Source organism: Sturnus vulgaris, chromosome 3, assembly GCF_052056855.1.
Source record: "Sturnus vulgaris isolate bStuVul1 chromosome 3, bStuVul1.hap1, whole genome shotgun sequence".
Classification (NCBI taxonomy): Eukaryota; Metazoa; Chordata; class Aves; order Passeriformes; family Sturnidae; genus Sturnus; species Sturnus vulgaris.
The window spans coordinates 114745158-114772451 of record NC_142245.1 but is presented as its reverse complement, the minus strand read 5'-3'; the positions used below and the strand labels follow the sequence as shown (position 1 = coordinate 114772451).

At 63.6% G+C, this 27294-nt stretch overlaps 3 protein-coding genes across 4 annotated transcripts; 1 reads left to right on the top strand and 2 right to left on the bottom strand.

Moving 5' to 3' along the window:
- Positions 1–7293: 7293 nt before the first annotated feature.
- EMILIN1 (elastin microfibril interfacer 1) lies at positions 7294–15644 on the bottom strand. 2 transcript variants are annotated; one of them, XM_088162641.1, is made up of 8 exons: positions 15522–15644; positions 11558–11683; positions 10900–11108; positions 9173–10807; positions 8670–8777; positions 8539–8556; positions 8097–8231; positions 7294–7841 (listed from the first exon to the last, which is right to left on the bottom strand). In XM_088162641.1, the coding sequence occupies exons 1-8, from the start codon at positions 15584–15586 to the stop codon at positions 7510–7512; spliced, it is 2628 nt and encodes an 875-aa protein (XP_088018767.1). In that variant the 5' UTR covers positions 15587–15644; the 3' UTR covers positions 7294–7509. The 2 variants fall into 2 exon arrangements, with proteins under 2 accessions (XP_088018767.1, XP_088018766.1); XM_088162640.1 differs by lacking the exon at positions 15522–15644 and adding an exon at positions 13530–15056.
- On the top strand, positions 15193–15834 carry OST4 (oligosaccharyltransferase complex subunit 4, non-catalytic). The gene is made up of 2 exons (XM_014888187.2): positions 15193–15387; positions 15548–15834. Exon 2 carries the CDS (start codon positions 15549–15551, stop codon positions 15660–15662), a length of 114 nt encoding a protein of 37 aa, XP_014743673.1. The 5' UTR covers positions 15193–15387; position 15548; the 3' UTR covers positions 15663–15834.
- On the bottom strand, positions 15789–26713 carry AGBL5 (AGBL carboxypeptidase 5). Its single transcript, XM_088162642.1, has 13 exons — positions 26444–26713; positions 25809–25980; positions 25351–25517; positions 24533–24710; positions 24129–24307; positions 22731–23274; positions 22099–22268; positions 20845–20980; positions 20234–20424; positions 19155–19357; positions 16730–16830; positions 16439–16485; positions 15789–16237 (listed from the first exon to the last, which is right to left on the bottom strand). The coding sequence occupies exons 1-13, from the start codon at positions 26638–26640 to the stop codon at positions 15946–15948; spliced, it is 2577 nt and encodes an 858-aa protein (XP_088018768.1). The 5' UTR covers positions 26641–26713; the 3' UTR covers positions 15789–15945.
- Between the last annotated feature and the right edge of the window lie 581 nt (positions 26714–27294).

Genomic DNA, 27294 nt, shown 5'->3' with positions numbered 1-27294 from the left:
CCAGCTTGGGCTGTTAATTTGCTATTCCGTTAACGAACCATGATTAAATTAATTTAAGGACTGAGAGTCGGAGGCTGCACTGGGAGCCCTGGGGCAGCTGTTCTGCCTGGGGAAGGGTGGGCGGTGCCGCTGCAGGGGCTTTGCTCCCCGCTCAGGTGCGGCAGGTGTGGGATGCTCCCACAGGAAAGTTTCCGTGGCAGTTTGGTGACCCAGGTGTGACACTGCGCCATCCCCTTCAGACCCTCCCTGCTCCAAACACCCACCTGTCTGCACGGGCTGAGCTCACCTGGGTCTTCGGAGCAAGGAGGAGCCCAGAGTGTTAAAATTCCTGGAGCAGGTTCGATGTCGGTGATCACGATCTGTGACTAAATTGCTCCAAATCTCTCAGTCTGCCTGCGGGTGCAGCATTTTGTACACTCCAGGAAATTCCTGCTTTGGTTTGAGTGTGAATGCACGGCCCCAGCAGCTGGAGGGGAAATTGGGGCATCTGGGGTCTCATCCAAGGTGTGCAGGGGGCCGAGGGCACCTGTAAAGGGGCACAGAAGGGTTTAGAGTCTCACCAGGTATGGAGGCATCTGGGCTCCCTCGTGAGGCACACGGGGGGCTGAAGTTAAAGGGGCTTTTGGGGACTATTTTTAGTATATCCAACACAGCAAGGCGACACTCTTGGCCAAAGCTGTGTAGCTGGGAACACTGGGGATGGTTTGAGGCTTCACTGACCTAGGAGAGAGAGAGAATGTTGATGGCAGAGTTGTTGAAGCATTTTAGAAGATTAAGAGAGAAATAGTGTAAAATCCTGGGCTCTACCATGTGCTGCAGACAGTGTTTAATGCCTGGGAATTCCCTTAAGGCACCTGGAGAGTTTCTTTTGCAGCTACCAAAGAGGCAGTCGGTGCCCAGACACCGTGTGTGGAGCACAAACACACGCAGGGGGAGGTGATCACTCTGGGTGGCTGCTATGTGCACGTGGGATCTCCCCAAAAAGAGGAATTCAGGGAGGTCTGCATCCAGAGGGAAATCCTACACCAGGAGCAGGGTGTCCCGGGGGCAAGTGTCAGCTGAAATACTGCTTTATTTCTGTATCTCTACAGGATTCCTGTGCAGTGGTGCTTGTAATGGTGGTTATTCTGTGTGTGTTTATAAAAACTGTTTCTGAAAGTACATTTTCCTACATGCAAATTTCTATCAGGTGAGAGGACAGAAAATGTGCACAGAATATTTGAAGACTTTTTTCATAATGCGGAGAACTTGTGGTGGTTCTGGAGGAATTGCTGCGTTCTGTCCATGACTGAAGGCATCACTTGTGCCTGGTTTGCTGCACGGGCACAGCAAGAGGAAACTGTTTCAGTTTTAAAATTAATGTTATTTATATTAACTTGGGGGAAACTGTTTCATGTCCTTCCAAAGGGATGGTCCAGAGTCCTCCCCGAGCAGGAAAGGGGTTCTGGTGCCGGATGATTTGTATGGCCCCTTCCTGGAGGAGGGAAGGAAGCCCTGTGATACTTAAAAAAAGAAACGTAAATGAGAAAATACTTTTGAAGTTCTGCTGTAGTTTTTTGGTGGTTGAAGGCACAACCCCTTGAATCTGCAGAGAATTTTGGCTCTTAATAGACTGGTACAAAAGGTACCAAGGTACAAAATTCCCGTGCCAGTTGGCTCTGAGGAGTTGGCTCCTGTTCGCCCTTGGCAAATGGGGCTGAGGTGTCCTGTGAACAGGGAACAGCTGGGCCAAAAGAAAAGGGAAATATTTGGGCTTTGTACTGGGGAAGGGGCAATGAATGATGGAGACAGAGAGAACGGAAGGAAGCTCCCGTGCCCAAAAAGCAGGCACGAGGTGTGGGATTTGTTGGCTGTGGATTCCTGGGTCGGAAGAACTGACTGAGGCAGCCAAGGAATCCCTTGTGGAGAGGAGCCACGGCAATGAGGGATCAGCAGGGGTGGTCACAGGTGGCTCCAGGTGCAGCAGCCCGAGCTCCAGTGCCACACAAGCGGCACCTGGAAGGGGCTGGAAAGGAAGGAACACCTGAATCCAGCAAGCCTGATGCCTCTGTGATGGTGGAGAGCATCAGCAGTGTGGGCAAGGGATGCACAGGGCGGGCAGCCCCGGGCTGCTGCTCCCCCTCCCAGCCCAGTGCCATGGCTCTCATCCTGGACACGGCATTCCAGGGGTGCTGGGGGAGCAGGAGCAGGACTGGGGGCTCTGACATGTGCAGCTGGGAAGAGGAAAATGACTCAACATCAGTCCAGATGCTTGGGCTGCTTTTTGCGGGGGTGAGCTGCATCAGGGATGTTCTGGGAAGAGCAGGATTGTCACATCCACAGGGAATCTGATCGTGGGCCAGAATCTGACAGTCCCTGAGTCTGTGTTTGAGAGGGATAGCTCAGCAGGAGGAGAGAGATGAGGGGAAAACTCAGAGGCAACTCAAAACGGTGATGGACTGAAAGCCAAGGAATATTTAGTCATTTATATTGCCTCAAAAAAAAAAAAAAAATCACAAAGGGCTGCCCAACTTGCCAGGATTTCTCAATATTCAGGCTGAGCTTGGAGTCAGAGGGAAGCCTTGAGGCTGCTTCCCTTTGCAGCAGGATGCTCTGCTCTGGTCAATGAGCTGCTAAGCTGACCTGGAGACATGTGACAGGCAGTCATGTCACTGCCCACCGTGAGAGCCCAGTCCACCCTCCCATGGTCGGCTCTCCTGACATATTCCTGCTTGCAGGGTGTCCATGAAGTTTTCTCCCTCGAGAAGCAGATACTCTCCAAGGATACCCCTTGGGTATTTAAGAGAAAGAGACCTGCCCACCTGGTGTGGTGAGTTACATCAATCTCTGCTGAATAATTGTTTCTTTTTGCTTGCTTTAGTGCAATTGCTTTAATATAATTGCTTTGGTATAGTGCATTATACTATATTATATTATACTATACTCTTCTATACTAGATACTACTAAGTAGTTTTGACTTTTATACTCTATAGTAAATACTTCTGATTATGATCTTTTATCTAATCATTTGTCATAATAAATAATTCATTTTACACAAATGCAGCTGCTTTGCAATCTTTAATCCTATGGGACAAAGTTACTTAAACTGTTGAGAATCTGAGGCTAAGACTGGATCCAGCCTTGCCAGGGCTCCTCTCTGAGAAGGAGTTTAGAAACCCAGGGGTCCTCTCTGCACCTCAACAAGAGGGCTTCTCTAATAAACTCTGAAGCTCCCACTCCCCCCGTGACCAGCTGTGCAGAGACTCTGGGAATGCCACCTGTGCTGGGAGCAGGCGTTTCCTGATGGCAGCAGAGCAGGGATCCCACTGGGCAGAGCCTTTCCCACAAGACACAGGAGGGGCAGGAAAAGCCTGGCTAAAGGAAGCTACACCTGGGGATGGCAGTGGGATCAGACAGAGCTGTCATTTCACAGGGACTATGGCTGAGAAGCCGTGTAGGTCTCTGGGACAGGAAGACTTCAGGAAGCACCTTGGCTGTGCCAGGAACTTGTCCCAGCTGGGAGCAGCCTGATGGATGGGGACTGCCTGACCCAGCATGTGAACAAGTAGTGGATGATCAAATAGTTGATATTAAATGACTTCTGAGAATCCTTTGTGATTTAAAGTCGATAATAATTTCTGCCCTATCACAGCAGGAGCCAATGGCCCCAGACTTGCCCGTGCTCAGGCTGGGAGGGGTGAGAGCCCCGGGGTTCCTTTGTTCTGGGTCCCTTCTCAGAGACACCAGGTTATTCTTTTGTTACCAGTTATCGCACCAAGATTAAATTATTTTAAAGACTGGCACATCTGAGGCTCTGTGATGGGAAACTTGGGGCTGAGCCAGTGAGGGGAACTGGTCTGACTGGGGAACGTGGAGGGTGTCGCTGCAGCTCAGGTGGTGCAGGTGTGGCTGAGGCCAGAGCAGCTCCAGGATGCTCGGACAGGAAGTTTAACGTGGACAGACAGACAGACACACGGACACATGGACATGCACACATAGGATGGGTCATTTCAGGTGCCCGGAGCACCCTGCTCTAGTGGAAGATGTTCCTGCCCATGGCAGGGGGTGGAAGGGGATCAGCTTGAAGGTCCCTTCCAACCTGAATCATTCTGTGATTCCATGAAATCCCCAGGGCTTTTTTTGTTGTCTGGGGTCCCTCTTTTGAGGTATTTTGTGTTTGATCTGTGCCAATAAATTCGATGGATACCAGAGCCTAGTGCCAGAGCTCCCCCATGCCAGGACTCCCTGTGTGGTGCCCAGGCACAAGTCGTTTGTTAATCTTAATTTAGAGGAGGAAAAGGGCTGTTCCCTCTCTTGGAACTGTGATGCTGTCAGTTTTGGGGTATTTCCTCTGCAGTTGCCATCACGGTGCCTCTGCACCACAGGAGCGAGACTCTGGATGTCTTGGATTACAGCTGGAAATGGCCAGCACCAACACTGCTCCCACGGCTCCCTACCTTCCCCAGCCCTGAGCTAAGGTCAAGTTCTTGAGGTCAGGGTGTGCTGATCGCTGTGCTGGGGGTGGCTGGTTCCTAGGAATGCCTGGGAGTGAGTAACACGTCCAACATTCCAACCTGTGATTTTAGTTTCACTTGATCACTCCATTCCAGTTCTCCCCCAGGAATGACAATGCCAGGTGTTAGCCACGTTAGCCCCCACTACTTATCGGGGTAATTGGGACCCCTCTCACTCCCCAGGTTATCTGCAGATGCAGCAGATCCAGGTCAGCTGATCTTCCCCTCCTCGGTGGGTTCATTGTCCATCTCGCTTTCTGGAAAGCATTCATGGATAATAAAGGTTAATGGATAATGGATGAAGGATAAAGGATAATCTTCCTCAGCTGCCTCAGCCCCATCTTTCCCTGCCAAAAGGGGCCTGCAACATTCCCACAGCACAGCTCTGCCCATCCCCAGACCGTGGAGGGGGATTAACCCTTCAGTAACCGTGAAAATGATCCAGCTTAGAACAGGTAGGTCAGAACAGCCCCATGGGACTGGAAAGACACAGAGTCCAGAGCTCAAGAAGCAGCTGAGGGAGCTGGGCAGGGTCTGGAGCCCCAGGAGAGGCTGAGGGAGCTGGGAAAGGGGCTCAGCCTGGAGAAAAGGAGGCTCAGGGGGGACCTTGTGGCTCTGCACAACTCCCTGACAGCAGGGGACAGCCAGGGGGGGAACAGGGACAGGACAAGGGCAAATGGCCTCAGGCTGGGCCAGGGCAGGCTCAGCTTGGACATTGGGAACAATTCCTGCCTGCCAAGGACTGTCCTGCCCTGGCACAGCTGCCCAGGGCAGGGGTGGATCTCCATCCCCAAGGGAATTTAAAAGCCGTGTGGTTGTGGCACTTGGGGCCAGGGGGCAGTGGTGGCCTGGGCAGTGCTGGGGGAATGGTCAGGAATACTTGATTGTGTCAGGAGACTTTTCCAGTCTTAATGATTCCGTGATTTTAGGAGTTGCAGGAAGGCTCTCGCACCCATTTTCCTTTAGAAACTCCTTCTCATGGCTAGGAGGACAATGATCCTTCTAAGATCGGTAAATGTTAGAAAGCCACCAGCAGGAATCTCTCCTTCCCTTTGCACCCCATAGGCTGTGAGGGGCCAGAGCCGTCATTGCCCAGGGATGATCCCAGGAGGGGACACAGAATCTTTGAAGTGGACACAGTCGAGGGACAATACAGAAAGACTGAGCCCTTCCTAGTTTGCAATTCCCTCCTCTCCAAGAATTACTGTCATGGCTCTGGATCTCCACCTTCTGCTGACAATGGGAATGCCATCTCAGAGAAACAATTTCCCAACGATTCTGCTCACGCTGGGATTTGCTGCCCCAGAGCAGGACAGAATGAGAGCCTGGCTGTGCAGTGCCAGACTGGCTGGCTGTGAGCAGGGATCCCATTGATTCCCTAAAATTAAACTGTTAAAAGTGGGAACAGAGGAGGCCACAGAGAGGCTCCAAGGGCTGGAGCCCCTCTGCTCTGGAGCCAGGGGAGAGCTGGGGGTGCTCACCTGGAGAGGAGAAGGATCCAGGGAGAGCTCAGAGCCCCTGGAAGGGCCTGGAGAGGGACTGGGGACAAGGCCTGGAGGGACAGGACACAGGGAATGGCTGCCAGTGCCCCAGGGCAGGGCTGGATGGGATCTTGGGCAGGAATTGTTCCCTGGCAGGGTGGGCAGGGCTGGCACAGGGTGCCCAGAGCAGCTGTGGCTGCCCCTGGATCCCTGGCAGTGCCCAAGGCCAGGCTGGACATTCCTGGCACACTGGGAGGTGTCCCTGCCATGGCAGGGGTGGCACTGGGGGGGATTTAAGGTCTCTTTTCACTGAAACCATCCTGGGATTTGATGATATTTTCTCACACAGTTTTTACACATCACCAGCAGTGGAGCTGCACTAACAGAACAGCCACACTCTGACCCTCTCCCACACCAACCCCCCAATGGTACAGACAGACAGACAGACGGAGAGTGCCACTGGTGCTCACCTGAAGATGGCACTGAAGATGTCAAGAGCACCTGAGGACAAAAGGCTCAATCCCAACCTCACCATTAATGAGCACCACACAGTTAGGGCACAGACTGGGGCTGGACACTCCCCTCTGCCTGGCCCCAAATCCTGACCTTTCTGCACCAAAGTATCTGCACAGAAACTACGACCAAAACCAATTAAATCTCTAAGGAGGTGCCAGTGCCCCAGACCCAGCCTGGAGCCTGTTCGACCATCGACAGCCCTGGGACCTCCCACCACCCCCATCCCACCCCTTCCAGGGCACAGTGGAGGGCACAGTACCCCCAGTGCCCTGGCAGGCCAGGAAACAGCCCTGAATTGGAAGAATGGGGTTACCCACTCTGTGGTGAAAACATCCCCAGAGGTGGAATCAGCAGCAATGTGGTCCCATAGGGCCCCCCCGGGCAGGAACCACCTCCTGTCACCCCCACCAGCTCCAGCCCCCCACTAGCACACATGACCAGGACATGACCAGGACATGACCAGGACATGACCACAGCACCTGGCAGGTCCCAGCACCCCCCAGTCTCCTTGGAATCTGAGTCCACCCCTGTCACACCACAACCAAAACAGCTGGACATCCCCAAACCTCCACCTCAAACAGCTGGACACCCCCTCCACCCCACCCCAAACTGCTGGGCATCCCCAAACCCCCACCCCAAAACCCCCACCCCAACCCCCCCACACTCCTGTGCACAGGGGTGACGCTGCCGAGGCCACCATGGGGTTCGGTGCCAGGGTGACACTCGGCAGCCACCAGCCCCCTCCCCACCATGTCCCGCCGTGGGCGAGGGATGGACCCGGAGCCACGGGTACAAAACCCGGTGCCGCATCTTTATTGTGGGGGGCAGTGGGGGGCCGGGGGCCGTGGGGCGGCGTGGGAGGCCAGGGCATCCAGGGCGGGCGGTGTGGGGCAGGAGTGTGTGACCGTGGGACAGCGAGGGCTGGGGGGTGCTGATAAATAACGGGCTGGGGGTGGGGGTCCCGGCAGGGCGTGGGGACCCCCCGGCCTGGCTGTGCCCCCGCGGGGGACCCGGCGGCTCTAGGGCTCGTCGGAGTCGTAGAGCAGGGCGGCGCTGAACACGGTGAGGGGCTCGTCGGGGGCGTGGGCGAGGCGCCCCGACACCAGGTCCACGCACAGGGTCTCGCCGGCCGCCAGCGGCAGCAGGAGGCTGAAGACGCCAAGGGCACCGGGGCTGGGGGCCTGCGCGGCCACGGGCCCCTTCTCCAGCCCCTCGGGCTGGAAGCCGGCCGAGTCCAGGCGGGCGATGCCGTGGCCGGAGCGGGACAGGACGGCCTCCAGCGCCTCGCCCCGGTGCCCCGTCAGCACCGCGCTCACCAGGTACCGCCCGGGCACCGGCACTGTGAACGTGCCTGCGACACCGACAGGGCATCAGGGACCTGCAGGGACCCCTGGCGCCCCCAGGGCCGGATCTCCTGCAGCACCCCAAGGTCGGTGGGCCATCCCGTGATAGGCACGACACCATCCGAGAACCCCTGGCCACCATCACACGCGGCATCACGCTCCCCCTGTGACTCCGCAGCCCCCACAGCGCCTACTGCAACATCCATCACCCCAAAACCACCCCGCAGCCCCCAGAGCACCCCCGTCGTGCCGTGGGCTCTCACCTGTCTCGGGATCGTAGGCACCGCCGTCGTTGAGCAGTACCTGGTCGAAGGGGACGGTGCCCGGCTCCGTGCGCTGCGTGCTCAGGGCAGCCGAGAAAGCGACGCGGGGCACCGAGCCCGGCTCCCCGACCTCGCCTGGGCACGGTGACAGGATGAGGCACCCCTGTGCTCCCTTCCCTCACCCCGCTACCCTCTGCAGCCCCTGACCCCATGACCCCTCCACACTCACCCCTTCAGTGTCCGTGCCCCTCCTTGAGATGTCCCCACCATGTCCCCAGTCCCTCCCTGCTCCCCAGCCACCCAGTGCCTCCCCATGCCAGCCCAGACTGCTCCCTGCTCCCATTGCAAGCCCCCAGCCCGCAGCCCCTCCCAGCTCCCCACATGCCCCCCCAGCCCTCCATGGCCCTCCCTGCACCCCAAGCCCCCCAAACCTCAGCCCTACCTCTCTCTCCAGGCAGCCCTGCAGGAAAGATGAGGAGGGGCTGCTGCAGGGCCAGCTTGGGGCAAGACCCCCGCGGACGGGGTCTGGCCACACCTGCATGGTCGGGGCACATGGGGGGGGCTGAGCCTTACCGGGGGGGCCCATGGGACCCTGTTCTCCATCCTTGCCAGGGGGCCCAATGGGGCCAGGAGGGCCTGTCTCGCCTATGGGGCCAGCAGGTCCAGGGGGGCCAGGGGGGCCTGGAGAGAAGAGGGGGTTAGAGCCACCTTGGTTGGTGCCCCCATGTGAGATGTCCCCTTGTCCCCACACATGCAGCCCCACATCCGGAATCCTCCTGTGGCCTTGTGCCCCCACAGCACAGCATCACCCAACCGAGCCCCTGCCTCCCCACACCGCTGCAGCACTCCCTGGTGACCCCGTGTCCCCACATCCCCGTGTCCCCACACTGCCACCACCGTTCCCGCAGCCCCCCTGTCCCCCCCACGCCCCCATGTCCCCACAGACCTGGGATGCTCTGTCCCCCCGCAGCCCCCCGGTGCCCCACATGCCGCCGTCCCCCCAGTCCCCCTATCCCCGCAGCCCCACGCCCCCTGCAATGCCCCACGTCCCCCCACATCCCCCCGTGTCCCCGCACCGTGTCGCTCCAGCTGTGCCAGGCGGTGCAGCTCCCCGCGCAGGTGCCCCAGGCTGGCGTTGAGGGCGCCGAGCCGGGTCGGCAGCTCCAGCGCCTTGTCCAGCAGGGCGGCCTGGCCGCGGGCCGTGGCGTTCAGGTCCCGCACGGCGCCCCAAAGCCCGGCTACGTGCCGGCCCAGCCCCTCGCGGACGCCCCGCAGCCCCCCGGCCACCGCCTCCAGCTGCTCGCAGACCCCCTCCAGCTTGGCCACGCGTGGCTCCAGCCCCGCGGGGCAGCCCCCGGCCCGCGACAGCTCCCTGGCCAGCGCCTCCAGCCGCTCCTCGCTCTCGGCCTGTCGCGCTGCCGACGCTGCCGCTGCCTGGTCCAGCTCGGCCACCACGCGGTCGATGAGGGCGCTCAGCTGGCGCTGCCGGGCGTCCTGCTCCTCCAGCGCGTCCTGCAGCCCCTCCACCGTGGCATTGAGCCCGCTCAGGGCCACCAGCGCTGCTGTCAAATCCCCCCGCAGCACCCGCAGCTCCGAGGGGGACGTGCCCCCAAAGATGCCGAACCCCTCCAGCGGTGCCTCCAGCTCCCCTGGCTCTGTGGGGCCGGGCGGGAGCTGCTCCGGCTCCCGGGGGGACGGCGAGGCGCAGGGCCGGGAGCAGGGGTCACCGCTCAGGTCCCCCAGAGCCGCCTCCAGCCGCCCTGTCCGGTTGCGGAGCTGCTCCAGCTCCTCGGCCAGCGCCTCCCCCCGCGCCCCCAGCAGCCCGCCCAGGGTCCCGGTCAGCCCGTCCTCCCAGAGACCTTCCGTGTCCTCCGGCTGCCGGGGGTGGGGGCCGAGCACCCCGTCCTGCCCTGGGCACGGGTGGCCGCAGCGGGCCAGCAGCTCCTCGAGCTGGTCCAGGCGGGCGCCGCGCTGTGCCCCGCTCGCCGCCAGCCCCTCCACCGCCCGGCTGAGGTTGGCCAGGCGCCCCGGCAGCCCACCCGGCCGCCCCTCGGGCTCGGAGAGCCAAGGGCCGGCGCGAGAAGCGTTCAGCCGCCCCTCCAGCTCAGCCAGCCGCCGCGCCAGCACCGGTCCCTGCTGCCCCGGCCCCGCTGCCGGCACCGGCAGCCCCTCCAGCCGCCGCTCTAGCTCGGCCAGGCGACGGAGCAGGTCCGGGGACGGGGGGGCGGCAGGGGCGGGGGCCAGGCGGCTGCTCAGGCTGCTGATGTGCCGCTGCACCGACTCCACTGCATCCCTGTTGCGCTGGTCCACCGAGCCCACCAGCTTCTCCAGCGCCCGCATTCGCTCCCGGTCCTCGGCCGCCTGCCGCCGCAGCCCCTCGGTGCCGGTGGTGCACGCAGCGCACAGCTCCTGCAGCCTCTGCTCCAGCTCGTACAGCGCCGCCGTCCCCGGGCCCCCCGGGCCCCCCGGGCCGTCCCGGCCGCCCTCGGTGCGCCGCAGGCGGGTCTCCAGCTCCTCCAGGCGCCGCTGAAGGTGGCTCAGCGCCTCCCGCACTTCGGCGGGGGCGGCCGCGTCAGCCGGCTGCTCGCCCCCGGGCTGCCCCTCCACAGCCGCCCGGGGCGGCTCCTGCCCGGCCCGCAGCTCCTCCAGCTGCTCGCTCAGCCGCCGCACCTGCTCCTCCAGCCGTCGCACCTTCTCCGTGTCTCCGCCGCCTGCCGTGCACCCCCAGGGTCACGGTCACGGTCACCGACACAACGCATTCCCCCACCAGCATCATCCAGCACATCCCCCGCCCCAGCACTACCTTCACCCCCCAGGCCACTGAGGGGGTTGCCGAAGCCAGAGAGTGTGGGGCGGCCGGGCCGGGGCGGGGGACGGCCGGTGGGCTGTGGGGATGCTGGAGAAGGCCCCTCGCTGCAGTCCGGACCCGAGTATCCCTGGCAGCAGCGCCAGGCCAGCTCCGACACCGTTCGCTGGGACACCTTGTAGCGGGGCCGCAGGAAGCTGCGGTACCTGCAGGCGGAGGATGAGGGCTGGGGGATGCCAGGAGGGGCGTGGGGCTGCCCCAGAGAACCAAAGCCAGCACAGGCGGCAGCCTGACCCAGCAGCGCCGCTGTCCTGCTCAATGGCTGGCGGCTGGGGAGCTGCCCTTGTCCAGCCCTGTCACCCTGTCACCAGCGTCACCCCGACACCAATGTCACCCCAGCACTGGTCCAGAGAGCTGCGCGGTGCCCCAGGGTTTTGGCTGCACGTGATTGGGGGGGACAGTGGCCGGTCACTCTCCGGCACTACAGTGAGGTCACTGACTCTTGCGCAAAAGTAAACATGACCCCAGGGTGGGTAAACACCAGTGGCGGCGGTGCGGCCGCAGCTCGCCCTGGCTTTGTGCTGGCCCCCCCAGAAACCCGGTTTGTGCCCCGAACCCCTCCAGAACCCTCCAGCCCCATCCCGACCCCACTCACGCCAGGACACGGGGGCACTGGAGCTGCCCCCAGGCGCAGGGCTGATAGTCCGGCTTGATGAAGCTCTCGACGCCATCCTCCACCACACAGCTCACGCTGCGTGTCACCACGTAGGCACACCAGTTCCTGCCGGAGGGAAGGGCTCATGGCACACACCCGGGATGCGCTGGCACGGGACATCACCTCAGCACACACCAGGCATTGTCCTGCCTGGACCGAGCATGGCACACGCTGGGCATCATCTGGGCACACACTGCGCGTTCTCCTGGCATACACCAGGCATCATCCCGGCACAGAGCAGCCACTGGCACTGCCCTAAGATGGACCTAGCATCACTCCAGCCCGCAGCAGGCATTGTCCCGGCACACACCATGCACAGCATCCCGTCACACACCAGGTATCACTCCGTCAGAGACACAGCAACACCCCCGGTCCCATGGGTGTCTCTGACACCCGCCAGCTCCCCAGGCACACCCCGCATCCCCCAGCGCACTCCGGCCCCTCTGGCCACACCCCGGATCCCCCGGCGTACTCCTGTGCTTGCCCAACCAGCCCCACCGGTAGCACCGTCATGGCCCAGTGCAGCGGGTTAATGGGCCGGATCTCGCCCCACCACAGCCTCTCAACCTTGCCTGGCGACCCTGCAGAAACGGCTGCAGCCCCCAGCCATGCGGCTGCCCCCGGGAGCCCTGCAGGGATGGGGCTCTGCCAGGCGCAGGGTGCCCACACCCCATCATACCGTGCTGCGCATCCTGCGCTGCCTGGCCCAGGATGCTGCCCCATCACTGACCCCGTGTTCCCCGCCCTCCCTGTGCCGCTGGGGCAGGAGCAGATGGGGCAGCCACACGCTGGGTGCCCAGCCCAGCGCCACAGGCTGTGGGGACCCCAGCCCCCCCGCGTGGGACTCCAGGCTGGCCCCGCTGCAGGGACCCCGTCGCAGCCTTATATGGTCCGGACCCGGAGCCCGGGCCCCGCTCGGGCCCCCCAGTCCCACTGAGCAGCCCCCCGGGGAGCGGCCCTCGGCCCTGGGTCCCCGCCGCGGGGCCCCGGTGCGGCGGCCGGTTCCCGTCAGCCCGGCTGGTTCCCCTCAGGCCCCGGCTGGATTCCAGCTCCTCCCCGGGGGCCGCCGGGAATTCCTGCGCCGACCAACGGCCCCCTTCTTCTCCCCCCCCCCCCCCCCCCCCATCCCAGCCCTGCACCCGCGAGGCCCTGGGACCCCCGGGCTGCCCTGGGGTCTCACCGTCCCCCACCGGGGCTGTTCCCATCCCAGGCGTGGGATGGGACCAGAGCTCCCCTGAAAGGGCGAGGTGTGGGGACACCCCCTTGCTCCCCGAGCCGCGGGGATGGAGCGCGGCACAGCCCAACCCGTGGAGAGTCCCCGCTGAGCCCCCAGAGCCGCAGGTAAAGGCTGCACCGTGTCCGTGCCCCTCCCCAGGGACCCCACGCTGCGGCCAGGTCCTGCCATCCCCCCGGGGCCACCGTGGGGCCGGGGCAGCTCCGGCCCTGCGGCCGTGCTGCTGCAGCGCAGATGTGTCCGCGGTGAATTTGTTGTGACCCCAATCCAGCGTGGGGCCGCCCCCAGCCCTGCGCCCCCGCAACGTCCCGACCCACGGACACGTGCTGCCCCACGGCCCCACGCTGCCCACGGTACGGGACAGGACGGGGATAGGGAGAAGGCAGGTCCGGGCCCCTCTCCCCCTCTCCGGCAGCGCTGACCCACGCGTGGATGCCGGGGAAGGACCGGCCCGGAATCCTCGGCCCCGCTGCACCGGCGGCCGCGACCCTCCACGTGCGCCCACTGCCCACCCGTGCCGGGCCCGGGGGTGACGCCCCCGCTCAGGGGACCCCTCCCGCCGCCCCCCGGCCTGGACGTGGCACGTGCCGGTGCCTGCCCGGCGCCGGGGTTCCCGTGGCATCGGGGTGGGGGCTGCAGCCCGTGTCCCCGCTGCGTCCCGGTGCTCTGGGCTCCTACCTGTGCCGGCTGGCGGCCCGGGCACCGCTGTGGGCCGCGGCCGGGCCGGGGGCGAGCGGGGCGGCCCCGCCGGTGTAGAGGCTATACCGGGGGGGAAAGTTGGCGGCCAGGGCCTGTGCGGCCAGAAGGCACGGCCAGAGCCAGGGTGCCATGCTGGGCTGGGGCGGCTCCGCTCGGCTCGGTCAGCCTGGTCCGGCGCTGCTCAGGACCGCATGTGGTGTCCCGTCGCGGCTCCGCGGCTCTGGGCGGCTCGGAACGGCTCGGCTCGGCTCTGCCCTCCCCCCGGCCGCCTCTCGGCCAGCCCCTCGCCACCAGAGCCGCCCCGCCGCCGCTGCCCGCCGGCGGGGTCCCCGGGGCCCCCCGCTTCCTGCCCGCAGCGGCCCCCGCCCCAGCCGAGCCGGGCACCGCGGCCCCCGCCGGCCCCGCCGCCGCCACATCTGCTCCTCGTTAGGCCGGGCCGGGGCTGGGGTAGCCAGAGAGGCCGGGCAGGGGGCCAGGGCGCGGGCGGCCAGCGAGGCGGCCGGGGCTACCGCTGCGGCACCGGCACGCCACGGCCATCGCTCCCCCACGGCCACCGCTCCGCCACCAGCACCAGGTCCGGCACCGGCTTCGCACGGTGCCCTCGCGCTGGGCACAGCAGCGACAGGTCCCAGCACCAGCGCCACATCCAGCAGTGCCACGTCCCTGCTGCCCGTGCCCCTTTCTGTGCCTGGTGACACGTCCCGGTGCCAGCACCGAGCCGGGCGCTGTCCTGCGCCCCCAGCCCCACCCTGACACCGTGCTGGGGACACTGCGGGGCACTGGAGCGCCAGCGGTCACACCGCGGCCACCCTGGGCCGCCGTGGCCCTGAGCCCACGGTGATGCCATGGCTTCCCCGGACCATGCAGTGACGTCACGGCCTCACGGTGACATCACGCCTTGGCCCCGGCCCCACGGTGACGTCAGGGAGCGGGAACCCCCCGCCCTCGGGGAGCCGCGAGTGTGGGTTAAACACAAACAGCTGGCGGCAGCTGGAGGGGGGAGGGGGCGGGTGAAGGGACATGGGGGAAGGGGGATGCGGGGGAGGGAGACACCGGGGAAGGGGACGCGGAGCTGAGGGGCCCGGGGGTGGGCTTGGCCAGGTGCCAGCCGTGGCCGTTCCCAAGGCGGGATGGTGTCACCTCCTCTGGGCTCTCAGAGACTGTGGATAGCTGTGGGGGGCCATGGGGGCCGTGGCTTTGCCGCGTCCCAGGGAACTCCAGACCCTGCTGGGGCTCTGCGGCCGAGCGTGGGGAACAGTGGGGGGCACAGGGATGGGGCAGGACCCCGGGGGGACTCGCTGCTGGAACCTCTCGACTGGAGATCATCAATCCATCCCAACACACCCCAGCACATTCCAGTATACTCCCCTGCATACACCCCAGCCCAGCACCTCCCAGTACGTCTCAGCACAGCCCAGTGTAGCCCGTCCCGCTAAAAGCCCGCGGCGTCGGCCGCTGTCATCAGCTGTAAGGAGCTGTCACTAGTGTCATTAGCACTAATTAGCTGCGGCCGCCCCGGGGCCGCTCGGCCCCGCCCCGCCCTCGCGCCGCGCCTTGTATGGAGAAGGAACCGGCGGCCGCCGCCAGGGGGCGGAGCGCCAGGGGCGTTCCCAGGGCGGGATGGCCCCGCCCATGGTAGTGACGTCATCAGCAGCGGGCTGGGCGCTGTGACGTCACCGCAGCCACAGGCCCGCCGCTTGGCCGGGGCTCGGTTGCGTGACGTCACCGCCGGGGGCCAGGCGACTCCCGGCGTGCCCAGCGGCCGGAAGTGGTGCGCGCAGGGAGACGTGTCGGAGCGGCGGGCCCGGAGCGGGAGCCGGGGCACCGGGGGAAACAGGCAAGAACGGGAGTCACGGGGCACCGGGGGAATGAGGCAGGAGCGGGAGCCGCGCCGTGCCGCAGGGGTGGGAGGGACCCTTCAGCCGGTCCTGCCGGCGGCGGGGCCCTCCGCAGGTCCCTGCAGGATGCTACCGTGTGTGTTTCTCCCTCCCCGGCAGGATGATCACGGACGTGCAGCTCGCCATCTTCGCCAACATGCTGGGCGTCTCGCTCTTCCTCCTCGTCGTCCTCTACCATTATGTGGCCGTCAACAACCCCAAGAAGCAGGAGTGAGGGAGCCCCGGTGAAGCCCCGCACCGCGATGGCCCCGCAGCGGCGCCGCTGCCGCCGCCCCTCGCTCCCTCCCGCGGCGCTGCCCCACGGTGCCTCGGCGGGGCCCCGAGAGGCGCGAGGCCGAGCTTCTTCCAAACCAGCTTTAACAGAAACACGATGATACACGACAAAACCGTGTGGCGTCATAAACTCCCCGTCGGGCCGAGCCCCTCCTCCGGGCCCGCGGGGAGGAGCGGGGTTGGGGTGGGAGCACGGGAGTCCCTCAGCAGGGCCGGGCGGGGGCTCAGCGCAGGAAGAGAGGAGTTGTAGGCAGGAGCTGGGTAAGGTGGGATCGGTGTTCGGCTGCTGTGGTGGAGGACAGCGGCGTGGGCAGGGACAGGGGGTCCACAAGGACAGTGCCCTTGTCCAGGTGCTGCCGCCACGGGGCGGAGCAAGGCCGGTAGACCCCTGCCTGCGCCGCAGCTCCCCGGTACGGCGGGGCTGTAGCTGGGGGTACAGGCCTCTGCCCCAGCACAGGAACGGTCCCTCGGTGCTCAGCACCCTCGCGGGGGGCACGGGGGCGTCCATGCAGAGCCCTGTGGGACAGAGACCGGTGTCAGTGGGGCACAGTGCTCCCAGCGGCCCCAGCTCCTCTCGTGCCCCACAGCCCCCTGCGTGGGGGTGTCTAGTCACCCAGCTCTCCCTGCCTGGCAGGAGCTTTGCTCTGGGCTCCCACTTCCTCACTGTTGGCAAGGGCTCTGAGATGACCCCACACCACAGCTGGCAGCAGCACCTACCCAGGCCTTTCTGGGGCTCTCCGGGCATTCAACTTCATTGGGAGAACCTGTGGGAGAGGGGGCAAGAGGATCAGTGCCAGCTCTTTATCCCTGGGGTTTCCCCATGTCTTGGGGAAAGATATGTGGGACAGAAATATCTGTCCACAGGTGGGGGGGCTCCCAGTCTTTACGGCAGCCCCCCAGACACGTCCCCCCCAAAGGGCCTACCCAGCAGAGCCATGGGGCAGCCCCTTCCCTGGGCACAGGCCTTGCTGCACCCCCAGGTCCCCTCCCTGCTGGTGCCTCTGATACCTGCAGAGGTGCCATATCCTGGAGCTCTCCCACGCCTCGCTGGGCCTCCCGTGGTCCCTGGCCAGTGCTCAGCGATGCCTGGGTGCCCTTGGGCAGAGTCCCTGTGTGACAGAGGAGATACAGCTCAGCCCGTGTTGGCGAGGGGCTCAGTGCCATGGTGCAGTCACCAGCTGCCCATCCTGGCACACACTGGCACAGCCTAGTGATACAGTACCCTGCAGTGAGTGCCCCTCCCTGCCAGCTTTGCCAGGGCCAGGCCCCTCTGCACAGACCAACACCGAGGGGTCACCCTGGGAGTGGCTGGCACAGAGCTCAATCCCAGCTTGTGCTGCCAGTGCAACGGGCTCTGCCCCAGCTGTGCTGTGTGCTTCTGCACATCATTAGCCCCAGCTCCAGCCAAGTTTCTGCCGTGGCACTGGTGTGACCATGCTGGCCAGGCTTAGCCAGGAGTGAGGAGCTGGGAACACAGCCATGCCCTCTGAACCAGGGTATGTCCTGGAGCATGGGGCATCCACTCAGCCAGGGGAGCTGGGGGAGAAGAGGGAGGTGTTTGGGGGCCTGGCTGCACCTGAGTTGCCTCAGTTTTGCTCCCAGTTTCTGCTCACCTGGTTGAAGTCTATCCCAACCCAGTTTTCTCCCCGTCCCACTGAAGAAGTGAGGTGGATGCTCACTGGGATGAAGCCAGGGCCAGACCCCGCAGCAAATGGGACCCTGCAAGCAGGAGCCTCTGCTGGGCAAGATGGGCCACAGCCCCTGCTGCCAATGGAGGTCCTGGCAAGTGGCAGCTGGCTTCACCTGCACTAAAACAGCACAACCTGGGGGCCAACCTCAGCCAGCAAAGGCCAACGGCAACTGAGGGTGTCACTGGGGGTCTGGCAGAGACCCCCCTCACCCTAGCATGAGCACAGGTCCCCAGGGTGTGGCCAGGCTGGAGCAGGACATGAGGAAGAAGGGGGAGGGTGGGACAAGACCAGGGTCTTCACACTGTGCCATCCCTGTCACGCCTCCAAGTGCACTCAGCTCCTTCCCCACTGCTTGGGGAGGGCAGAGGCTGGGGTGGCACAGCCAGTGTGAGGGCACCAGCCAGGGGTCAGAGCAACCCTGGGCCCTGGTCCCCGTGCAGATACAGTAGTGCTGACAGTGCTGGGCCCCTCGTAGGTGGAGAGCGGTGGGAGGAGGTGGTGGGAGAGCAGCTGGAGCAGGGAGGTCTGGAGCGGCCAGGCAGGAAGCAGGTCAAGCTGATGCCAGGGCAGGGGAGGAAGAGCTGGGTCCTGGTCCCAGTGCCAGGCAGTACTCACGCTGCTGGAAGAGGCCGTGCCAGCGGGGACCACGGGCCAGGGAGGCAGGAGACCCCACCAAATGGGTCCTGGGGACACCATGGACCAGGCTCTGCCCCACTGGCTCACGCGGTCTGTTCCTGCTCACGCCCCCATGTGTCCCCAGTCCCTGCAGCCAGGGATGGGGCCAGGGCTCGCTCCAGATGGGCCAGGCCAAAGGAACAGACGGAACAACGTGCCCATGAGAACATCAGCCTTTTATTTCCTCCCCACCATGTTCTCATGGCAGACAAGACACAGTCACGACAGAGGGCTGGGCAGCAAACCCCGAGGACAACACGACAGATACCAGAGGAATGCAGAGGTCAACACAAGCACAGCTTCAGGCACACCCAGGCACCTACCCCCCAGCCCTGGGCACTGGGAGGCTTTGGAGCACGGTGTCCCCAAGGCAGACGCCCACAGTGGATGGGAGCACAGGGCTGCACGGCTGCCGCTGGCCCTGCCCCACACTGGCAATGCTAGCATAGGGGGCATAGCCAGGGTTTCGCCTGACTTTGGCACCCCACTGCAGCACATCAGCCCCCACCAGAGGGGACTCTGCATGCTGGAAATCCCCTGATGACCCCTGCCAGCTCACCTCACCACAACCACAGGTCACAACCCACTGTTGCCCAGCTAGTGCCTAATGAGGGGAAAGGCACTTTGGTGTGTCCCTGCTGGCCTCAGGAATGCTTGGAAACAGTGGGAAGTTGAGCAAAGGTGTTCTGTGCTGGCTTCCACAGAAGCCCTTTGGCCCCAGCAATGGAAGGGGGCATCTCCCTGCAGCGCCAGTGCTCAGGGTCCTCCACATCCCAGTGGAGCAACAGCGGCTCCTGCCCAGCCAGGGCTGAAGTGCTGTGGAGCAGGAGCTCAACAGGAGCAGGGCTGTAAAACTGCAGGTGTTGCAGTGCAGTGTCAGCCCTGACCCCGCTCAGGACCCTCCTGTGGGGACGGGGGCCCCTCACACTCCCTGTTCCACACAAACCCACGGTCACTGTGTCCGAGCCCAGGACACGCCGGTGCTGGCCTCCCTCAGGGCTGTGGTCCTGCCCAGCAGCTGGACAGGCGCCGCAGCAGGCGTGCAAGGGGGCCCCAGCCTGGCTTACCTCTGCCCAGAGCCGGGGTGCTGCTGCCACTCAGGGGGCTCTGGGCCACGGCCACAGCCGGAGGCCTGGGGCTGCCAAAGGTGAAGCTGGGGGAGGCTCGGATCCGGGGGGAGTCCTGCTGGCTGCCCCCGCTCCCACTGGTGCCGTTGCTGAAGCTCCTAGCACGGGCCAGTGCGTTGTCAGAGGCCGAGGTGGGCAGCCCACTGGAGGCGGGAGAGATGGGGGTCAGCCCAGCACGGTGAGGGGTCTCCCCTCTGCACCCTCCACCCACCATCACAGCCCAGCACTGAGTGCTGAGCAGCTGCGGCACCACCCCTGGCAGAGCCCTGGACTTGTCCTCGGGAGCTGGTGAATAGCTGGGGACAAGGATGTCACCATGACTGTCCCCGAGAGCTGCAGCCCCAGTGCCCTGCGTCGTACATTGCTGTCCCAGCAGCGTTGCCTCAGGGTTCCCTCACTCCCAGTCCCAAATCATGGAACTGCTGAGTTTGGAAAAGGTCTTAGACACCATCGCGTCCAACCATCCCCAGCCCAGGCCACCACTAACCCACAGCCCCAAGTGCCACATCCACACGGTTTTTAAATCCCTCCACGGATGGGGACTCCACCCCTGCCCTGTGCTGGACAGCCCCTTCCATGAAGAAATTGCTCCCAATATCCAACCTGAACTCCCCCTGGCACAAATGTTCCCTCTGGTCCTGTCCCTCGTTCCCTGGGAGCAGAGCCCAACCCCCACCTGCCTCCACCCTGCTGTCAGGGAGCTGTGGAGAGGAACCCTGAGCTTCCTCTTCTTCAGGCTGAGCCTCCCAGCTCCCTCTGCCTCTCCCACACCAGTCCGGTGCTGGAGGTGACACAGGAGAGACCTCCCAGATTACTGGGGCAGGCAAATCCCAACCAGTTCACTCTCTGCCCTTCTCTGCCCATGGCTCGGAGCAGAGGGACTGACAACTGCAGTTCCCGGAGCTTGGAAGGGCTAGGGCCAGGGCAGGTGACCCTGGCAGGTGACTCACTTGGGGACATTTATCATCTCTAAGTGCCGTTATCCTGCAGCTCCCACGCTCGCCCCAGCCGGCCCTTACGTGGAGCTCCTGGGGGGGGTCCTGGCACCTCCTCTCCTCCGCGGGCCCCCGCCGGTGCCGCGCAGCCCCCGCACGTATTTCAGCATCCAGGCGCGCAGGTTGCCCAGGCAGGTGTGCTCCGACAGCACGATCCGCGGCCAGGGGTTGCAGTCGGCCATGTCCAGAGCTGCCACTGCCACCGCCCGACCCACCTGCCCGGGACAGGGCACAGGTGAGGGCGGCACGAGCAGAGCGGGAACAGTGCGGGGCACAGGAGAAAGGTGCACGGCTGAGCGTGAGAGGGCACAAGGAGCAGGGAGGAGGGGAAGCATGGGGGCAGAAAGGGGGACACAGAGAAGGAAGGATACAGTGGGGGGCACTGGGGAGAGGAGCAGTAGTGAGGGGGTCACAGGGAAAGGAAGCCACCAGAAGGGGAGGGCATGAGGGAAAATGAGGGCACCGGAAATTGGGGATTCCAGGAAGGGAGAATACCAGGGAATGGGGGCAATGGGGAGAGGGGCAGCTCCCTAGAGCTTGGGACAGCAAAGCAAGTGGAGGAAAGAAACCCAGCCCCAAACCCCAGCCCACTCTCCGGGTCTCATTCCCCACGCAGGCTCCCCTGGGCCCTGTACCTGCTCGAAGAGCTCCACGGTGTACCGGGAGGGGAAGGCGGGCGGTGGCGGGGGGCTGGCACGCCCGTTGTCATGGCAGGCCCCAGGGATGCTGTTCACAGAGCGCCCCGTGTTGTAATTGCACTCCAGGGTGTAGCTGTGGGGCACGAGGGAGCCCCTGTTACCCCACAAACCCACAGTAGGGCTGCGGTTATCCCACATTATTCCCCTGGGAGAGCCACTTCAGCAGGTTCAGGGCACCGGAAAGGGGGTCCCATTGTCCCATTTGGCACCAGGAAGGGGGTCCTGCTCCAAAGGACACAGAAGTGCAGACTAAGTGACAGGATTTTGAGGACAGCATCCTCTGATAGCAGGAATGGCCCATTCCCTGTGTGAGGATGCATGGATGTACCAGAGATCACCATGATGGGAATTCGGGATGGATGTCTGGGGCCCTGAGGGTGGCACCCAAAGTGGCAAGGTTCCTGTGAGGTGACCTCTTGGTCACCTCTGGAAGATCATCTGTCCCACTGTCCAGAGACAGCTGCAGGGCCAGCACAGCAGAAAACCTGAGCAGCTCTGTTCCATTCTGCCTGAGGGACCACACGTGCACTGTGAGCATTCCCAGCACTTTTTGGGATGTCGCTGTTGGATCAACAACCTAGGCTGCTTCAGGTCAGTCACAGAGCAAAGTACCCCAGTGACCCAAGCCCAAAGCCCACGTGTGTGTTTGTTCCTGTGGGGCTGGACTAGTGCTGGGCAGGAAGCAGTAGCTGAGCAGACAACAAGCGCTGAGGAAACAGAGAGAACCTCCAGTCTGTTTACCTCACCCCATGGTATGTTCCTAGCACAGGAACAGGCCAGGAATATCCTGCCCCACGTGGGAGAGGGGTGGATCACAGGATCACTGATGGGCTGAGGCTGAAATCTCACACACAGCCATGGGGATGCTGTGCTCACTGCAACTCGATTTAATTACAGCTCAATATAGAGAGGAAAGAGGATAATTCCCCTCAGAAAGCTGTGCAAGAGCAGGGAGAAGAGGCCAGAGCAGCTGCAGGAGAGATGGGGAGGAAGAGGAAGGAAAGGAGCCTGGTTGAGCCTGTGTCTCAGGAACACAGCAGCAGCCAGGGCACAACCAGGCCCAGCCTCTGCTGACCCACCCTGGGGCCACATGGGACATGTCTGTCCCACGGAACTGGCTCCCATTTGTCCAACACCCCCCGCCCAGCACAAGCACTTGGTGCCACCAGGATGGCCCCGGTGCTGCCCTACCTGTGGATGATGCCCAGGGCCTTGTAGACAGCCACGCGCCCGCTGCCCTCCTTGGACTGCCCGTCCCGCTTGTCCCGCGCGTACATGTTCTTCTCCGAGAAGTTACAGCCCATGAAGTCAAAGTGAGGCGAGTTCAGGGAGATGAGTTTGGGGAACAGCATGTTCTCCACCTGCAGAGTGCAGGGAGCAACAGGGGTGACCCTTGGCTGCTCATCTTGCTCCAGTGCAAGGGTTGCACCAGGGCCTGCTCTGCCCACAGTTCCAGGGTCTCACAAGCTCCAGCTGTGCCCAGGGCATGCTGCCCACCCCCTGCCCAACTCCTGATGGGCTCTCCTGATAGCCAGATGGGAGGACACCCTGCTGGCCCACTCCAGCTCCCAGGGGCAATCTGAGACCTCCTCCTGCCCTGGTCACCAGGCTGGGGGAAGGGAGAGAGGAGAAAGAAGAAGAAAGGAGAAGGAAGGAAGGAAAAGAGAAGGAAGGAAGGAAAGGAGGAGGAAAAGGAAGTGACTGTGATAAGGATTCCACGCCCCTCTCCGAGCAGCGGGTACACTGGGGTCTGTGAGTAGCAGGCAGAGCAGCAGGAGTGTCCCAGCAGCCACAGCAGCCCTGGATTTTGGCTGCGCCCTCACCTGGTCGTTCTCGTCGCTGAAGCTGTTGCCGTACATGAAGCAGCCGCGCTTGGACGCGTGGCCGTGCAGGTCCACGTAGTAAGCCAGGCCACTGTCCCGGGGTGCAATGGGCTCTGGGGGCTCAGCAGCTTTGGGGACGGGGGCTGGGGGAGGCGCCCACGGCCCCTCCTCACAGTGCTCGGTGCTGTGGCTCGATGGCAGGATCCAGCTGGCTCGCTCTGTGCTGTCTGACAGCTGGGCATCCTGGGCCAGGCACGAGTGGGTGCTGGCACGCCAGGTGCCGGGGGAGTTGCGGAGGTTGTTGGTTTTGTCCAGCTCTGATAACGTGCCCTCCACGGCTGGGACGGGACAGTTGGGAGATGTTATGCTCAGTGAGCTGGTGCTGAGCGGGGAGACAAACGTCCTCCAGTCCGGAGAGCCTGGCAGGACACGGCTGTGGATGTGGTGGTAGAGCAGGACGGCTTTGGCCCCGTACACCGCGGGGTGCAGCTCGGCGTCGGGGTGCAGGTACTGCCGGTTCAGGTTCACCCCACGGGAGTCAGTGCTGCGGGGAGAGAGCAGACACGTGAGCACCTTCAGCAGAGCTGAGCTCGCCTTGGAACGCCGAGGGCTTTGGGCTCCGTCCTGGCCAAAAGCTGCCAGAGCACTGACACTGCACAGCGTGGCAGAGCCCTGCACGATCCTCCCCAGAGAAGGAACAGAGCTAGGCAGGGGCTGGAGCCTCAGGAGAGGCTGAAGGAGCTGGGAAAGGGGCTCAGCCTGGAGAAAAGGAGGCTCAGGGGGGACCTTGTCACTCCCTGCAACTCCCTGACAGGAGGATGGAGCCATGCGGGAGGGCTGGGTTCTGCTCCCAGAGAACAATGGACAGGACCAGAGGGCATGGCCTCCAGTTGAACCAGGGAAGGTTTAGGTTGGATACTGGGAACACTTTCTTCGTGGAAAGGACTACCCAGTCCTGGCACAGCTGCCCAGGGCAGGGGTGGAGTCCCCATCCCTGGAGGATTTAAATCCCTGTGGATGTGGCACTTGGGGACATGGGGCAGTGGTGGCCCTGGCAGTGCTGGGGATGGTTGGGCTCGATGGGCTCACAGGGCTTTTCCAACCCAAGTGAATCCAGGATTCTACAATTTTTAGAAATTTTACAAAAATCCTAGAATCAATTTTCTGAGATCCCTTCTTCAGCAAACTCACAGCCTTTTCCATATCTACACCTAAAAGTGAAGGACACTCACCTTTTGCTCACATATGTCAACCACTATTCAAATAAATGATTTCTGCTTCTTTTTTTGGGGGGAACAGTTGGACTCCGTGGTCTCAGAGGGCTTTTCCAACCCAATGATTCCATGAAACACAGAGCAGGCTGGCAGCCAGGAGAGCCTGGGCAGGCCCTGCACTCACCGGTAGTGGCCCCGTGCCACCCCGTCGGGGTTCAGCATGGGGATGAGCTTGAAGACAAACATCCTCCGCAGCATTTGGGCACGGGGATCCTCCTCCCGCAGGATGAAGTCCAGGAAGCCGTTGAAGACAAAGCTCGAGGGGGTTTCTCCTGGGTGGACTCTGCTGCTGAGGAAAAACACCTGGGGACAAATGGACGGGGTGAGGGGGGTGTCCTGCCTGCTCCAGGATACTGCAATAGCACAGGGTCTCACAGACTTTGCTCTACAAACTCTGCCCAAATGCTCCAGCCCTTGGGGCGTGGTGCCATTCTGGGCACAGACATGAGAGCTGCAGTAAGATGCCACCACGGGGGGCTGCTGGCCCCCCATCCCTGGCCCAGCCCCGACGCTGGTGTGGTCTCGCACCCTCTTTCCAGTGAAGCAGCGAGGCCGGGGTGTGCTGGTGTCTGGGAAAAGCTTGTCCAGCCGGGGCTCCCGCTTCTCCTGCATGCCATGGCAGGAGGTGATGGTCAGCAGGTCCACACGCAGCTTGTCCAGAGAGTGGCAGAGCAGCTCCCGGTGGTAGTAGACCGAGTCGAGGGGGCTGTGGGGTGAGAAGGGACCTCAGCCAGCCCCAGGAGCAAAGGGGCTCCCAGCTGGGTTGGGAATGCTGCTTGTACTCACAGCCTGAGCTCTGCATCCCGGCAGCTGAGCAGCCCCAGCCCCCCAGGACCACCCCCACATCTGGGCTGTTTGCTGCTAGATCCCCTCAGAGCCTGCTGGGAACACGAGCAGCTGTTCCTGCAGGGTAAGGAGGGGGGCCCAGGGCTGAGTTTGCACTGCCCAACCCCCCCAGCTGTGGGGGATCAGCTTGTGCACAGACAGACCAGGCACAGAAGGTCAGGTCATGCCATCAGGGAGATAATGCATCCCAGCAGGAGGGACAGGGCACTGAGGGATTCATCCCACCAGGGAGATAACCCATTCTGGCAGGAGGGACTGGGCTCCAGAACAATAAGGGATCCTCTGGAACCCCGTGGGTAGCTCAGAGCAAGCTGCTGCCACTGCTTGTGCAGAGTTAGGGCACAGAGAAGCATGGGCTAGACAGCTCTGGGGAGGACAGAAACCCTCCTGCTGCAGACAGAGCTTCCCCAGGGCAAAAAACCCAAGCAGGCACAGACCAGGAAAGGTGTGAGGGCTAGGAAGGTGGGACAAAAGCCAGGAAGGAGGAAGTGGGGGCACACCTGCTGGGGGACATATGCCTGCAGTCCTGGAAGCGGCCATCCAGCTGTGCCAGCATGTCCTGGCACTCCGTGTAGGAGAAGGGATAACAGAAGGCAAAGTAGGTGGTGGCCCCGCGGTGCTCCAGGAAGCGGTGCACGAAGGACAGCACGAACTGCGTCTCCACCACCTGCCACGGACATGCAGAGGGCTGGGCACGGGCTCAGGGGCACAGCCAGCCTAGCACAGCCCCTGCTGCTCTCCTCTGGCCCCCACCAGGCATTGGGGGTGCCCGTGGCCACTGGCCCTTGGCTATCCCCATGTCATAGCAGCTGTTGCTGCTCCTATCCCTCCCTTGGAGATGCCAGGGCAGGCAGCCAAGGGCGGCTGTGCCCCTAGAGCTGGCCTTACCCCGAGCACAGGGTCCGTGCCTGCCTGCCCCCCACCCACCTATGGCACGGGGAGCACTCCAGGCTCTCACCTGGAAGCTGGGCCGCTGCCGGATGCGCTCCCAGCGCGGGCGCACGGGCAGGGTGCGCACGAAGGGGGTCATGCCCTGCGCGTACAGCCGGCTCTGCTTGTTCATGTTCAGGATGTGCAGCTTGATCAGCTTCCCCGGGGCCCCCCCCCGCACGCTGAAGTAGAACCAGGACCTGGAGCAGAGTGGAGCGGCACCGGCTCAGCCCCTGCCCGGGGGTCCCCGAGCTCTCCGGTGTCTCTTCCACCCACTCGGCCCCACAGGGTCTGTCAGAGCCCTGCCGGGGGACGGAACCAGACACCCTGATCCCACTCCCTGAGCACCTCTGACCCCGCTGCCTCCCCCAGCCCCTTTCCTCAGACCTCCAGCCCCACCGCTCCCTCTTCCCGAGGCACCCACCCCTACCCGGTACCACCCAGTCCCGCCAGAGCCTGTCAGACCCCCCGCGGAGGGCACAGACACCCCCAAGCCCCCTCCCCAAGGCATCTCCGACACCACCGGCTTCCCCAGCCCCAGCCCCACACCGCACCAACCACTCCCGGGGCTCCGCCAGAACCTCTCCCGGGGGAATCCATCTGGATCCCAGCCCCTCCGCACGGTACCAGTCGCCCCTTCCCGGTTCCCCCGCCCGCCAGTACCTGTTGCCGTTCTCATACTCAGTGTGGGCGCAGTCGGGCCGCGTCCATACGTTGAACTCGTAGTCGGCGGCGGGGAGAGCGTTGGCGCGGGCGGCGGGGCCGCCCCCCGGCTCCGTAGGCCGCACCTGTTCTACGTGCGCCAGGTTCCCTGAGTCGAAGCGGGAGCTGAAGAGGAGACCCCCGCAGCGGATCTCCATGGCCCGGCAGAGCCGGGACCGGCATCGCCCCGGGACGGCCGCGGGACGGCCGGTACGGGCCGCCCGGCAACAGCAACGCGCGCGGCCATTGGCTGCCACCTCCCAGCAACGCGCCCTCCCATTGGCTGGCGCCTCGGCAACGGCCGCAGCGGCTCTGGGGCGGCTGCTCCTCTCGGTCACGCCCCTCCCTCACAGCGAGACGGCCACGCCCCTCCACTGTCCTGACCACGCCCCTCCGACCTTGACCACGCCCCTCGCTGGGCTCCGCGCCGGCAGCGATCCCAGAGGTGTGACCGGACAGTGGGGTGTGACCGGACACTGGGGTGTGAATGGACACTGGGGTGCGAATGGACACTGGGGTGTGACCGGACACTGGGGTGTGAATGGACACTGGGGTGTGAATGGACACTGGGGTGTGAATGGACACTGGGGTTTGACCGGACACTGGGGTGTGAATGGATGTTGGGGTGCGAATGGACACTGGGGTGCGAATGGACACTGGGGTGTGACCGGACACTGGGGTGTGACCGGACACTGGGGTGTGACCGGACACTGGGGTGTGAATGGATGTTGGGGTGCGAATGGACACTGGGGTGCGAATGGACACTGGGGTGCGAATGGACACTGGGGTGCGAATGGACACTGGGGTGTGAC